Below are 16408 nucleotides of genomic sequence, written 5' to 3'. Positions count from 1 at the left end.
TCCTTCATTTTAAACATGTCCTCTTCCAGAAAAGGGCAATTCCCCCCTCCAAAAAAGTGTTTTTCTCAAGTCCCCTATATTTGCAAATTAAAAAAAAAAAAAAAAAAAAAAAAGCTGCAAGTTTCATCTATCTGCCCCACAACCAGCTGAGAACAGAAGAAAGCTATCAAGGAAAAAAGTTGCAGCTGTGCAAACAGGTTGAAACAGAAGTATGATGACAGACTAAATGGGCCCTACAAGAACAACCTGATCACAGAGTAATCAAATTATTCTGGCAATTCCTTATTCGTGTCAAGTTTTAACAGCTGACAAATGTGTCAACAAGAAAAAGGCACACAAAGCTAAAAATCTTCAGCTAATCAAAGACAATAATTGCAGTATTACTGAAATAGGTTATATATCGAGAAGCTAAAGAGAGTTTCTCACACAAATAAAACCATTTCCATTTGACCTCAGAGGCTGCTTAGTCTACCCAATTCATATGAGTCTGGGTGTAAAATTGTAATTTTCTATTTTATTAGCATTATCATATCAAAAACAGCACCAGGTGGTGTTCAAATACTGCAGCTACCTAGCATAAAAAATTCACTGTTCCCAGAAAAGAACACTAGGACAGACTGCACACCTCGCTGGGCAATTTCTCCAACTTGCTCTAGAAGTTGCACATAAAAATTAAAACTTTACTACCTTGCTACATACACTTACTATTTTCTGCCCTGTAACACAGAGCTGCTGGCAGCTCATCCTTGCATTATTTATCAAGCTTCCTTGATTTGTTTCTGGCAGAAATGACAAAACACTTCAGTCTCCTTCAGGATGCACAGAGACCGCTTCTCCTTCAAGTAGAAGATCAGGAGAAAAGTCTATTTGATTCACAGAACCATAGAATGGCCTCGCTGGAAGGGACCATTAAAGATCATCTCGTTCCTCCCACTTGCAACCAGGTCGCTTGAAGCTCCATCCAATCTGGCCTTGAACAATTCCAGGGATGGGGCATCCACAGTTTCTCTGGGCAAGCTGTTCCACTGTCTCACCACCCTCATAGAGAAGAATTTCTTCCTAATGTCTAATCTAAATCTACCTCTTCTCAGTTTAAAGCCATTCTTCCCCTATTCTATCAATCACCACATGCCCTTGTAAAAAAATCCGTCTTCAGCTCTTCTCAGTTCTCTTTATGTGCTGAAAGGGGCTATAGGGTCTCCCCAGGGCCTCCTCTTCTCCAGGCTGAACAACCCCAGCTCTCTTAGCCTATTTTCATGGAAGAGGTGTTCCAGCCCTCTGATCTCTGTGACCCTCCTCTGGATTCACTCCAGCAGGTCCATGTTATTCCTACGTTGGGGAGCCAAGAGTTGGATGTCATACTCCAGACAGGAGTCTCACAAAACTGGAACGACCCCAGTGCTTTGTTTTTTTTCCAAACTATCAAGGAGTCCATAGAGCAAAAGCAACTTGGTACCAGCCATGAAGAAGAAAAATAATCTGCCTAAAACAGGTTGAAGAAACATTTGTGAAGATACTGGTTTTTTTCTGACTAAGGTGAGGAATAAAGAAACATCTCAGGTATGAGGTAAATTTACAGATTCCTGGCACAGAAAATTCACAGAGAACATTTTCAGAAATATTTCTTTTTTCAGAACTTTAATTCTAGATTGCCCTTTTCCTTGAGTTATAACAAACAGGTAACAGTATTTTGATGTCCCAGAAAAGGATCACAATCTAGAACCCATTTTCATGTACAGCACTAAGTTATATACTAGTAGAATAGTTTCAGTGAACTAAATGTTAACTAAAAGCTTCTCTGTCAAGAGCATTTTGAGAACTCAGCCTGATAAAATCTGATCAGTCCCTCATGTCACAGCACATGGGATCATCGATGTCAGAAGGAAAAGAGGGACTAGCAGGTTCAGAAAGAAAGACTGAGATGGGAACATGCCCCATCACATCAGCTAGATCTATGTGCTGGAATCAACTGGTGCCTCTCCTTCAGGTCTCTATATTCTTCAACTACTCCTGAGCTATGTGGACCTGGAAGTATTAAGAGATCAACAAAGACACTGAAGAAGAAAGGAGACTTACAAAGTTTGCTGATCCTTCAAAAAGCACCTTCTCTTTTTCAATTTTCACAGAATGATCTTGTTTTTCTTAAGCATCAGGGTACAATAAATTTGATGCAATACCAGTGATATTGCATCTCTCAATTTACAGTCTTTTTTTGTAAGGATTCAAAATTTCTTCCTCAAAAGAAAGGAAAAAGTTACTAATTAAAGCTAAGCTGAAGGCAGAATGCCTGATTTTTGGCACATCCCAAACAAGGAAGGGATGTAAATCTTAAGATTCCTCCAGTCTACTGAAAAAAAAAAAAATAAAACAATACTTCACATCTAAATGGCAGATATTTTTTCAGTGATGGCATTAAAAGAATTATCCTAAAACAAATTACTCTTAATTGGTTTACAGAGAAAAATATGAATATAATAGGAATTCACTGAGGCAAAGAGAAGTGCATATTTTATGAATAAGTACTCTAATGATCCATTTGTTACTTGGAAATAAAAACAAATAATATTTGCATAACAAAACTGTTTACATATCCTAACGGAAATGTGTCATTATCTCCTCCTGGCTTTTATATGACAGTCAGCATATATCTTAGGTCCAATATATTGAGTTTTACACCATCTTTTGCTTCAACAGCTTTGACATTTTATGTAAGCCATATTAGCATGTGGGATCAACAAGTTATTAATATTTTAAAGATATCAAAATTATTAAGATCTACCAGAAAGAAATAAAGCAGAACTGATCACTCTATGGATTCTGAAAACATGAGACACTAGCCTCACCATTCTACAAATCAATTCTACTGGAAGCTAAAGGATTAGACTGACGTGCATTTCCCAAGTTACATCTGTCATAACAAGTTTAAAAAAGCAACCAGCCCACTGAGCAAGAACTGGCACTTTGGGAAATGGCTTAAATAGCATTGAGCTCTCAACTAGCATTTTTATGCTTTTTACATATTTGAATAGACTCAAATCAAGAGTCTATTTCTTGTCACCTTCACATTTGACTTAAAAATTATTTAAAAAAAACAAACAAAAACCCCCAAACAAAAACTCAAAAACAAAGCAAAAAACCACAACCAACCAACCAACCCACAAAAAAATAAAAAACCACACCACACACACACACACACAAAAAACAAACAAAAAAAACCCCACCAAACAACAATGGAAAAAGAAAAAAACAAACCTTGTACTGAGAATTTCTCAGTATACCAGAGATTTCAGGATATCAGTGGTATGGACAATAAAAGGATGGGAGCACAGAGCCAGTAGTACTGTATCAACCCTAAGTAAAAAAGACAAACAGGAGGAACAGAGAAGGGAAGCCCATAGGGGCACTGCCTCTGCCCAAGCCTCATCCTTCCCTCATAGAATCTCAAATTTAGGGCTTTTCCATTCTTCTGATTGGAATTTCCACCTCATCTACATTTTACTCATGTGCCTGATGCTCCTTATGCAAAACATCTAGTCAAAGCATTACTTTACCTGTGCCTAAGAGTACGACTTTGGAGACCTTCAACAAATATAAGTCTTACATCAGACTGGACCATATATTGTATGTTAAACTGCAGTTGCTTTTAGCCTTTTTTTAAAAACAAACCATACAAAACTAGTCTTTTGGGACCTCAAAATTCTCCAGTGGAAGAACTCATAAACTTCAGAATTGATAGATAAGAAACAGTGCATACACACCATTTAGAGATAATCCACACAAAGCCAACATTCTAAGCACTGCAGCAGAGCTGGCAGTCTGCTTCTGCCTTGGGACTACATTTCCCCAGATCAGACTCCTGAGCACCTGTGCCTTGACAGCCAGCTGCATCTGTCCTTGGATAGCATGGGGGTAGATGGGAATGGGGAAGCAGATGGACTGGGGAATGAAAGCATGGCAGCAATGCTGTACTAGGGCTGCACAAATGTACTAGCAGGAAGTCACACTTTGAAGACTAACCTGAAAGTTCCCAGGATTAGTGCAGTGCTCACAACACATCCTGGTCAAATGACAGCTTGATATTCACAGCTCAGCACGTGCATGTTGCTGCCCTGTGACCAGACACTCAGATCAACCTCATGGCTTGACACTGAGATCCGCTACAGCATCTCTGATGCAGCACTGAAGTTTGGATGAGCAGCCATGTGACAGCCTCATAGTCCCAGGAGACCCACTGGTGATGAGATGCTCATGAAGACAGATCCAGCTATTGGTGCTTTACTTTTCCAGTTTTCTAATAACAAGCATGTGTAAAGAGGAACATCACTGGAAAACCTCATCTGATTTTTGAGCACCTTCATTAAAACTCAATGCAATGAAGCCATTAAATGAATCACTTTAAGAGAACCAGGCTTATCTTAAAGCACTCTGTGGCTCCAATTCAACAAGTCCCACGTCTCAAAAAACCTAGATTGCTGCAAACACCAGGGTGAAGACTCTTTGTTGCTCTATCTCAAAACTCCAGAAACAAGAAAAGGGATTTTTTTTTTTTAAAAAAACTAAAAAATCATGGTATTTAGTATGCTATATTTGAGGACAACAATAATTTTGGAAAAAAAAAAGTACAATTGCATTTGTAGAAATCCATTTTCTTCACTGGCCTACACTTGTATCTTCACAGACAAAAATATAGCTTTGTTAAATGATTCATTTTCATATTTCATTTACAGAAAAAAATTACACAACATGTATGTACAAACTGTCATAGACAAGAAACAAATTAAATAGAAGGCAATTTAATTAATCTCTGAAATCTTAGGAAGGAACTACAACAGAAAACATACAAGTTTCTTCAGTGAAGAAATACTACCTTCACCACTTCTTTCAACGAAAAGAACAAGCAAAGGCAATGTACATATTCTGTACAACCGAGGAAGCGCCATCCTGTGTAAACACTAAAGTCCAGGAAGGTTGCCCAAAGCAAGTCAGAACAGAATTCTGTCCAAAGACTGAAAACCAAAATTAATTATTAGACTTAATGCTGTTGAAGTCATGAGATTCCCAGGAGCTGAATTCTCTATTTAATATAATTAAATATTAATATTTTTTTTTTTAAGTGCAACACAGGCACCCAGAATGTGGTTTTCCATACCCTGACATCCCAAAGCATGTCATTTGCTCAAAAGACTGCTGACTGGGAGAGGAAGCACAGTTAAGTATCATTAAATACTATTATTAGCTTTTTAGCAAGGCTAATTACAAGACTGCCAACCCAAAATGTCATGGTGATTTCTCATCTAATCATCTAGCACCCAGGAAATGAATGGAAAGCATCCATTTTGCTGACACATATTAGGAAAACCTGATGCCCAACATAAATCCGACACAATCTTTATAACTTTCTGAGCCAAACAAAAGAAATACAATTAAAAACAAACATCACAGGCCAACAACAGAAAAACATCACCAACAACCAATAAAAAATTCATCCCCCCCCCCTTCCAAATCTCAACAGCATGTAGGGGTACAAAAGAGCAAATAAAAAGGAAAATAAAATGGTAAAGTACTTGACAGCAAAATCAAAAGACTACATAACCTGTTTTGCCAAATGATGAGGTTCAATCCCTAACAAAAAAACCCCAACCAAACAATAAAAACTAATAAAGTCTCAAATACTAAAGCTGATCCTCTAAAAAATCGTATGTTGGATACCATCTGAGACCTGATGGTCATACAATGCAGAAATTGTGGCTGGGATCACCATAGCATCACCCTGATGAAGCTTTTTATTCTCCTAGTTTTTTTATATTTTCCTGAAAATAGTAATTATTAGTTTCACAGATTATATCTTAAAAAGCCTCTTTTATTGTAATTTTTTATTATTCTAAGGCTTATAGTTCATTAAAATAAACTCTTACAAGGACTTGATGTGTAACTATGCATGCACCTCGTGAGTCTATATATGATCCACCCCCAATGGTTAAAGACTCCCTTCTCTTTGCTGCACAGTATGGTCTGGGATCACTAAGTGATGCTAATGCCCTCCTTATCTGACAACACAAAGAGTACCTTCAACAGCTTGAAGGGAAGACATACCACTGATTTTCCCTTTCAGCTGTTTTCCAAAAAAAGTAAATGCAAAGAAAAATCTTTTTAGACGCACCTGTTTAGAACTGATTGACAGAAGATCATGTTCAATTAGAGACACAGAGGTTTCGTATGCACACATATCAGTAACTCTGACATACAGAGACAACTAAATCAAGTAGAACTGCTCCCTGTTCCTTGCACTTATCAGTTACTTTCAAAAACCAGAACTGACAGAGAGGTTTTCTAATTAGTACCGGATGACACATCAGTAAGTGGTTGCCGTCAAGCGAGTTTCCCTCAGGTTGCCCACATACCTGCAGCCGACATGCGTTTATGAAAAATAATAGATTATTTTTACCAAAAGGAGTCGCACGGGGCTGGCAACAGAGGCACTGGCAGTTACATAAACCGGAGCTAAAAATAAACTTCACAGGCGCGGGTGGGCAGCGGTGGGGCAGGGGCAGGGGCTGGGGCCGGGCGCTGCCCGCCGGGACCGCAGCCCCGGGAGCGCGAAGGGTCCCCGCCCGCTGGGCCCACCCCGCCGGCGGTGCCGCTCCGGCCGGACCCGCGGCCCGCCCCGGCCCGGTCCAGCCCAACAAGTCGCCAGAGTCGGGGCGCGGGCGGCCCCTGCTTACCACCAGCACGGGCACGCCTGCGGTCAGCGAGTAGAGCAGCACCGGCGGCACGGCGCTGCGGTCCTCCGGGCCCGGGTAGGGCTTTCGGTACGCGCCCTCGTAGCAGAAGAAGCCTTGCACGTTGACGGTGAAGGTGTCCGTGTACTCGAAGTAATAAGCCAGCATCACGGTCCCTGCCATGATCACCATCTGGAAGTAAAGCATGCTGGTGAGCGGAGAGGGCACTCGCATGTACGTGGGCTCCGGCGGCCGCGGCAGCCCCGCTCCCCGGCGGCGCGCTCCGCCCGCTCCCCGCCGGCATCCACCGCGGGCGGGGGCGGCTCAGCGGCGGCCGGGAGCGCGGTCGGCCCGGTGGGGAGTGAGGCCAGGGCAGGCACAGCCCGGCCGCCGCTCCGGCACCAGCACCGGCTCCAGCGCGGCCGCGGCTCGTGCGGGCGGCGGGCGGAGCGCGGCGGGGACGGGGGGCGGCTCCGCCTCGCCCCGCCCGCGGAGCGGCAGCCGGACCCCGGCCCGGCGGGGAGGAGCGGGGCGGGGGAGAACAAGCTGGGAGCTCCCCAGGACGGCTCCCACGGCACGGCCCTGCGGCCCTGATTAGTAAGGGAACCCCCTCCTACGGGGTGAGGGGCACCTGGGTCCCTCTCTACACCCACTCACACCTGTACGACACGGGCGTGCACGGGCAGAGCCGCTCCCGCAGGTGCGCGCCGGCCCGTCCGCACCTGGCACGGAGGCGCCGGGGATCGGCCCCGACACGGCCAACAGCCGCAGCTCGGACGGGGAAAGGGATCGCCACTGTTAGCCGGAGTGGTAAAGGCCTCAACATGGAATCACAGAATCAGTTAGGTTGGAAAAGACCTCAGAGATCACCATGTCAGCTGGACCATGGCTCTAAGTGCCGTGTCCAGTCTTTTTTTAAACACCCCCATGTTACTGTGATTCTGCAACTGTGATTTTGCAAGAAAATGGTTCTTAATATTTTGCTCTGTGGTTTGCCAGACATTTTTACGGAAGCAGTTTTGGAGACACTTTGTAGTTATATAGAGTCCATCATATACTTGAAAATTAGATGCCTTTAAAAAAAGCAACCCAACAACATTATGTGCTTATATTAAAAAACTTGTTAATACATAAGACTAATCCTGAGCATAACTACTTGTTCAGATCATCAGGTATATGAAATATACTTGATTTTTATGATCAACTTTTGCTTCTGGCTCATTACTGGCAACAGTAGAAGTTTCCCACAACTACCCACCCTCACCTCTGAAGCCTTCCCAAATCAGGAATGGAAATACATACCCTTTTGTATATGTATACCCATGAAAGCACTTAATGCTCAAAGCTTTAATTTAAAAGCCATAAAGAAAATTTGTAGCTGGCCATGAAGCCCAATTAACATCCTAGAGTAAGTGGAGAGTCTGCTCTGGTGCTGGGAGAAATCATACAGATAGAAACACAAAAGAGTTCTAGTTAAAAATACATATATAGCACACACCCATACACTTTAGAATAGATGACTGTGCCCAAGGCCCAATTCATCCATGTGTGGGCTCTAGTGTGGATTTCCAAAGTCAACAGCTAAAAAGATAAAAAGTTACACCCCACCCCAAATATTATAAGGATGTGAAACAGCCTCTAAATAGACACCTTAGCCATAAAGAGTCCACTTATATTAGATAGCAAATGCTGTTGGAAATAACAAGTGAGATTTGATTGCTCTGATTTATAATGTGTAATCATTCTCCTAATGTTATACTTTGGCTTTAACTGTTCATTTTCTTCCCCTTTCTAGAAAATGTTGTCCATATTCAGTGATGTTAGTCTCTCTGCATTTATTTTTAATCAGCCCATGAAGAACACACTCTCCATGCCTGGATTCCACATCCAGTCTATTTTTATGTGTTCTTAACACACTTTCCAGAAGAATCTAAATCATGTCATTCGCATTGCTCTCACCAGACTTAGCTGGATAGCTCCCTACCTTTACACATTTTACACAGTGAGATATGAGACATCTTGTGGTGAATTCTGCCTAGCACAAAGTTTATTTTCCCCGTTTCTTTAGAGCAGTCCAATACCCATTACCATACACATAAAAATCTTAAACCCTGGAAATTGCACACAGACACCTTCATTGTTAGGATATAAGGCCTGATCCAAGGACCAAAGTCAACAGCAGGACTGCAATAAGCACGAGACTCAGCTCTTCAGTTCGATTTGAGTGGATGCCCCAGAGAAATGCTGGTGGCATATTTCTTTCAAAGATTGCCATTGGGGAAAATTTACCTTTTTCCAGAAACCAGCTAATAAAATAGTCCTTCATTTATTTGGCTATTACAAACCAACTTCCAAATACAACAATGGAGATACTGCATGTAGGAATTAGAGAACATAAATAGTCTTGTTTTTATAAAACTGTTTTAAAGCTACTATCAAAATCTCTAAAGGATTTTGGAAAGAATCTCCGTAACTAACTCCTTATTGAATAGCAAGAGGCTTGAAAACTACAAAACTTTAAAGCAGAAGGTATCTAAAAACTTCAATGATTTTTTTTTCTTTGAAAGCTCTATAAATTTATGACTGTTTCTGAAATAATTATGAACTGTGTATTTATTTTTATACAGGTAAGACATGCTCTCACACTATCAACCTTTCTCAGGCCCTTCTTCCTCTTCTCCTATTTAGATATTTTTTTTTCCTTAGAATAAGTATAAAAGGCTTGGCTTATTGCCAAGCAATAAAGCTGATAGTTTTTGCAGCTAATAAAGTTAAAATCTGAATTAGCTTCTGTATAACTTGCACTAGTTGAAAAACACACATGCACTTGGTGCTTGCTATTGTTGTCTTCACAGAGGTTGACTGTTGTAATGTATAACCTACTATTTGGTATAATAATGAAGGGTAGGAATTCACAGGTAAGGCAGGTCCAAGCCCCACAAGATGCTTGGAATATTACAAACCAAACAATAATACCAAACATTGCTTTATTTTAATACTCAGAACCACATTCCCATTTGCAGATGTACTTTATAAGCACGGCCTGCACACCAGTGACTTGCCTTCATGAATATGCATTTAGCTGATCAAGTAAAACCAAAGATAGCCTTTTATTATAAAGAGCATGATGTTTATTGACTGCACCGTTGAATATGCAAACATGTATTAAATCAAACAAATAGAAGCATAAGAACACAATCCCCTGTGACTACTGTAACCAGCTAAATATATTCTGCAAGCACAGTGAAATGCAAAGACAGCAGAATGGCAAAGAAAAGCCCAGAACCAACAATTTCTGTTTCAGAAGGTTATTTGTAAAATTATTGGCTGAAACTCATAAAACAGACAGACTTGTTTTGAAATTAACTTCCTTGGGAATAATGCCACTGAGCTCAGGAGTTCCTTGATAGTCCTTATAGACTTATCTTGTTCTTATCATTTGCTACCTAATTTTAAGTGAAATTTCAGCTCAGGAGACACAATGTAGAGCAGATACAATAAGATATGCTGTTTTGCAATACTTTGAAATTATGACCTTCATTACAGAAAGATATTTCCAATTCTAAACCAAATTCACTAACCTTTCATGTGCTTATATCACCACTTCTTATAGTATTTTCTAAATATAAAAACGTTGCTATGTCAAATGGCAGTAAAGAACTCTTAGCTCTTTTATGCTTTATCAGAGTGTCAGCAGCTGGAAGCCCCCTGACTGTTTCCCAGTAAAACATCTCTGCACTGCTACACTAACCTAGTTACTTCTGAGAGGAATATTGGGTATGTGTTGATGGCACATTAGTAGGGAGGAGACAGAATGAACTAAAATCTCTACAGATATTGTTAAGGGATAAGTAAAAGGACATTCTAATTGATTAATTAAATTGTTTAATGATATGCAGTTATATAAGTCCTAAAGCATTTACTGCTAAAATTTATGTTTGTAGGACTATCATAATGCAAGACAAAAATAATTTCCTAGCAGTTGGAACAGAATCAGCGCAGAATCAGAAATGGGGGCTTGCCCTGAACACTTGCGGTAGGATTCATACAAGTTATGCACCAAATATAATCTTTTCATGTTGTCTTAGTAGTAGTTCACAGAGAGTGACAACTCCATTAGGTGACTAAGTTCTACTACATTAGGGCAGGATGAATCATCTTCTGAAAATGTCATTCACTACATCCTAAGAAACACCAGTCTCTGATGATACCACTTGCAATGATAATGGCACAAGCTTTTATGACTAGCTTAGACTAGCACCCTTCTTTTAAAGGGCTCTAGTGAGATGTGATCAATTTTACCCTTAAATTTCACTTACACACAAATAAACTAGCTCTGAAATAGGAATTATACTTTCCAAGAGTCAAACAGGGAAGAATGTCAAATTGGTAGCAGCATAGGCATTAATACTGCATCTGGATTGCAGTATTACAGAGAGCTGGACCCTGTTTCCATAGAAGACAACATTTTGCCCCAGTAAGCTTGGGCACCTCTATGATGCAGTGCAAGTATATGAGAGAGTGAGCAGAGGGAGATGAAACAAATGAGGAGGAGGACAAGGCAACAATAAAATGATTGAGTTTGATATAAGGAGTACCAATCACAGCACAGTAGTTGACTAGTTAGTGTTTACATCAATAATACAATTAATCTGCTTAAAACTGCTTGTTCTATTCAAATTAAGAAGTATTATTGTATGCAAGTTCTTCATAGGTTATAACAAAAACTTGGGATGCCAGAGGGACACCATGTGCCTAAGGCCTGTACCTCCTGAGAATTAAAGCCTACATTAGCATATGCATTAGCATGACACTGTACTGTCATAATAAAAAAATACAGACACAGTTTTGTCAATCGGAAATGACATGAAACATTGGTACCTGAAAGCTCAAATAATGCTTATTTAATCTTACCTTAGAAAAACTTAGGAAAAAGCCTACCGCTTAGAAAAGTACTACAGCAGCTATGAATTTATTTTCATTGATAGACATATTTTTGGTAACTGCAATGCTATACAGACTGTAAACTTAGCAATCTTTGGCATAATTGACTCAATAAAAATCATATGACTAACCTCAGATTGTTGGAGTAAATTACTTATCTCATTCACACAGAATTCTTAAAATTTCTTTTGATGAAAGAAACCCCTTTTCCAAGGTAATCAACGATTACTTGGAAGACTGATGCAGCAGATTACTCAACAGTAGCTGCCATAAGCATAGCACTTGCCTATTCATGGTGAAATAGTCAAGTGGGAAAAAAAATAATCACTCAGACCTACCTTGTGTAGGACACTGCATGTACCGATACAGCCAATTTTGTACATAATCCAAAATTGGTTCAGACATTTTACAATGCCTGAAGTTTTACAGACCAGTTCTAAAATTCTCTTTACATGTTACTGAATTTATTTCACTCACTTGAATATGGCAGTTTTCTGCATTGTAATTTGCATTCTCTTTTGTACCTTTTTATTACAAATAGACTAATTAAGATAATTTATTGCTAAAGGTTCTGTATAGACATTAATGGGATACACTTAAATGATTGCCCACTCCTCAAGGTTCTGTGTTATCAACATAAACCTTTCATCAATCTGAAACCCTAGAAGTACGAAGGAAGGACACGGTGAGCCCATCAAACCACTTTCCTTATGCTCTCACCCTCAGCCCCCAGTTCAGCTGCCTGTAGGAACTGGACCCTAGGAGTCCCCAGTGATTTTACAGACACTATAGACACATTCTCAAGTGACACAACAGCTGAAGTGACCAAAGGGATGGAGATAAACTTCTGTTTTAACTTAATGAGACTTTTTCATTTGCAGGAAAACTTGTGTGAAAAATCACTTCCAGTCTACTTTCAGGAAAGCTACTTTAGTGGCCAGGGTTGCTGGCCTCTGCCTGGATGAAGCCACCCTCTCATTTTAAATTCCACACTTACACATAAATATGACTACTTTTTATCTCTGTGTAGTAAGCATCATTATCTTTTGCTAATTCCATGACTAGGGAATAAAATATTCTGAGATACTGAGGAGGGGAAATGTAAAACCACCCAAAAGTGTGTAAAGAAATGAGACTGGCACCTTGATAGGGGACTCTGCGTGGAACTGTGAGGTCTCCCTTTCATTCTGATGATTCCTCCAGGGGCAGCAGAGTTATCTCTTACCTTAACCAAGCTTGACTCTTAGCAATTGTATCATGAACAGGTAAGGTATACAAGACTCCACTTTCAATGACAAATTCGTACTTAAGATAAAATTTACCCACTTACTAACTTTCTATCAGAAAGGTAAGACAAGTAGTCTAACAAAATAAATTATGCACCAAAATCACTGCATACTTCCAGCTCTGGTTGTAGTTAATGTATGCAGCTCATCCTGGCAGGAGTCCAACACTTCCTCTGTAGCATTTTCTGCTGGGTCAGCTCACACACAGTAGTGCGGTAGAACTACTTATGTTCTTACAAATTATACCAGACATTTCTCATTAGCATTACACCTGAAACTCCATTCCCAAATTGGATATTATCCATTGCTTCATAAGATTACAAAGAAAAGCACAGAAAGAGCAACTATAGGATACCTTTAGGCAGTGGTTCAATGGAGAAAAGAAAAGAAAACAAAAGAAAAACAAGCCCACAGAATTTAGCAAACAGAACTACAATCAGTATCCATTGCTATCAGGTAATTGTTCAGGAAAGGTAGAGGTAGAGCTCATTATTTTCCTATTTCACTTTGAACCTTTTAAATATTAAAAATATTTAAAGTCCATTTCATAATACTCATCATCCAGACCCAGCTCTTCAGTACCCTGGTGTAGCCCTCAGCATTCACGATCCACGGAGCTACAAGGAATACATGTTTCACAAATTTCTCTTTGTCACCAAGACACTGATGCTTTCACACACACACGTCTTCTCTGAAAAATTCCCTTGTTCATGTGGTTTCAGCAAAGACAGAAAACTCAAGAAAAAGGAAAATTTAATTGACAAAAGGTAGTCAGCTACAAAGAAAGCATTCGTACAGCCCCAGGATACTGCTATGAATGGCACCATCACCAAACCAGTGAGGATGCACCTCACAGGAATTTCCTACGCTGGTTTGTTTCATAAAGCTCCACTTTCCATGCCCCCTGCAGGGCAGATGTCTCTGCACTTTGAGAAGCCCCCACCTTCTGCAGAACATGCCTCTACACTATCCATTTTGGCTACAAGGCTAAGCCCAGTGTAGGACTAAAAAGACAACCCTTTTATTAAGTGTTTCTCCAAACGACTGTATTCCTACAAAACAATTGTTGCAGGAAGCAACCATTTCCATCAATCATTATTCAGATAGTTTCCTCCTATCAAGGTGTCTCTACACTTGGAGATATATTCAAAACTTCATTTACAAGGCTCTGAGGAATCTGACCTAAAAGTGAAGTCAGCCCTGCTCTGAACCTAAATTTTTCTCTGATTCTGTGAATTACATTTGATTTACTCCAGCCCAGAGATTTGCTGTCTTAATGGTTTTAATCCATTCTAATGGTGATTCACTGCAATTATTGTAATTCACTTGATTATGGTAATTCATATCTAAAAATAAAATCATGTTTCCTCTACATTGGTGCATTGATACAAAGTGAAATTTCCCATGCACTTACCTACACTGGTAGGTAACAAAGATATCTCTTAATTTTCCCCTTTGTAAAGGGACAGTACTATATATATATTTATATATTTTTACATTTTTTTATATATATGATTTAATAAGGTGCTACATAAAACCTGTTACAGGATTGTCTCTTAAAAAAAATAATCTGAGAGACTATATCATTTCTCATCACAATTACCTTTCAGGCAAAAACTATAGTCAAGGATTAGCAGGAGACTCATGAAGGCAGCAAGGAAGGAAGTAACTTAAACATCAAAAACTCACTTCTGGGAGACATAGCAACAGCCTTTGCTGCTTTGAGAGGTGAAGCCTGAACTGAAAGTAGCAGCTGGAAAACTGAAGAGCCAGAGTAATAATAAAATAATAAATAAACCAGATTTTGAAGATTCTTTGTCATAACTTGGCACCATGAATTATTATTAATCAAGGTTTTTAAGCTCTGCTAAATTGAGATGGCTTTTCATTTAAAAATATTCTGTGTTTCACAAATTGTTAGACTAAAGGATAAGAAATTTATTTGGTTATACTATGACTGTCACTAATATAATAGGGGACACTGTCAAATTATTTTGTAATAAAATATACGCTTGTTTGCTTAATACACAACTCCTTACTTTGATCAGTGCTTCTGAAAATTCTTATTCATTCAATGCCTTATTCAGCCAGCCAGCCAGCTTAACTACAGACAACTGACTGTACTAAAAGAAAGAAGTGGTAAGTGATCATGTGAAAAAATTATTAGAAAAGGAACCGTGGGGAGTGAGAGATTTGTGCAGTGGTACATTTATAAAGTTGGCAAGAACATCTAAAGTTGAAATTACAGGTTTCTTGTGGGAAAATGCAGTAAGTGGGGCATTCTGCAGGCTCCTGCCAGAGCAAAGGGATTAAAAGGTAGCGGCTCAACAACACGTCCAGGCAGTTAGTACACAGACGTGCCAGCAGGACAGTGAGAACAGATTTGATTATGCAGAGGCAGCCTGGCTCAACATCAGCCCAGCAGGTGGGAAAGAGGTAAAGAGGGCTGAATCACTGGGACAGAGCCAAGGAATATGAAATATCTTCTGGATTCATTTTAGGAGAAGATTAATTGACAGCTGCCAGAACTAAGGTTCATATCTCCTTTCTGTTACGACTGCCTACTGACTATTTTTATGGCCTTAAAGCATCATGCAGTTTTTAACACTTCTCATATTGCCAGAAAGTATCGTTTTTAGAAGCATGTAAGGCTCACTTCCTTTGAAGTGAGTGCTTTGTGGTAAACCTGTAAATGCAGTACAACTGGCTCAGAAATAGAGATGTTAAAATATTATTAGTGTTTGGTCTTTCCTCTCCTCCCTCCCATAAGAATTCTGCTGATTTATAGAAATTAAAATCAGTAGGAGACCTGAGTACAGAACATAAGGGTTAGAGAATCATATTCTCACTAAACCAGCACAAAAATTAACCTTTGGGAAATGGAGTGGATGACTGCTAAAAAGATACAACTATCTTAGGACACATAATTTTTATGGCATTAACCTTTTCTTCATAGAGCAATGCCAATATCCAGCATGCCGATTACTGCTTCTACAATAACTAGGACAGCATCCAAATTGGATTTAAGCAAATTATTTAGCTTATTAGGCATCCTAATGTCCAGTATTTAATTCCATTAGGAATATTTAAAATTTCATCTAGGGGAAAAAAAAAAAAAGGAAGAAAACAAAAAATTGATCCCACAGAAATGGGAAAATATCAGATTTTTCCCAGATGACCTTGACATTAGTTACACAGCCCAAGTCAACAGTAAGCTAAGGAAAAAACATGTATGATGTATTATGTCTGACTTCAAACAATGTGTATCATCCAGAGAGTTCTAATCGTGCACTCTCAGTATCTCAGCTGTCTTACAATAATGTTGCAACTAGCGACTCCAGAAACAAGGATAACATAAACAGGGAAGCAGAGCAGATTTTGTCATAGAATCTTCCACAAAGATAGAAAAAAAATTCTTGAAATGAGAAATTTTCATTGTTGTTGATACACAGCAATTTA

The 16408-nt window shown here is 39.5% G+C and overlaps 1 protein-coding gene across 4 annotated transcripts in view; it reads right to left on the bottom strand.

The window, feature by feature from the left end:
* The window catches only part of PLPPR5 (phospholipid phosphatase related 5), a 151958-nt gene that overhangs the window by 75635 nt on the left and 59915 nt on the right, over window positions 1–16408 (bottom strand). For 2 of the 4 annotated variants that reach the window (XR_003570776.1, XM_027879923.1), the window contains exon 4: window positions 6723–6911. Coding sequence is in view for 3 of the 4 variants with exons in the window: in XM_027879923.1 (XP_027735724.1) it covers window positions 6723–6911 (189 nt within the window). In the remaining variant the exon portion in view is untranslated. Of the gene's footprint in view, window positions 1–6722; window positions 7002–16408 lie in introns of those variants that run through there. The other 2 variants (XM_027879922.1, XM_027879924.1) reach the window with 2 other exon arrangements.

Source organism: Empidonax traillii, unplaced genomic scaffold (assembly GCF_003031625.1).
Source record: "Empidonax traillii isolate 1590-97213 ecotype Southwest subspecies unplaced genomic scaffold, ASM303162v1 scaffold62:size2133460, whole genome shotgun sequence".
Taxonomy (NCBI): domain Eukaryota; kingdom Metazoa; phylum Chordata; class Aves; order Passeriformes; family Tyrannidae; genus Empidonax; species Empidonax traillii.
Note: the sequence above shows the minus strand (reverse complement) of the source record. Positions and strands in the feature narration are given on the sequence as shown.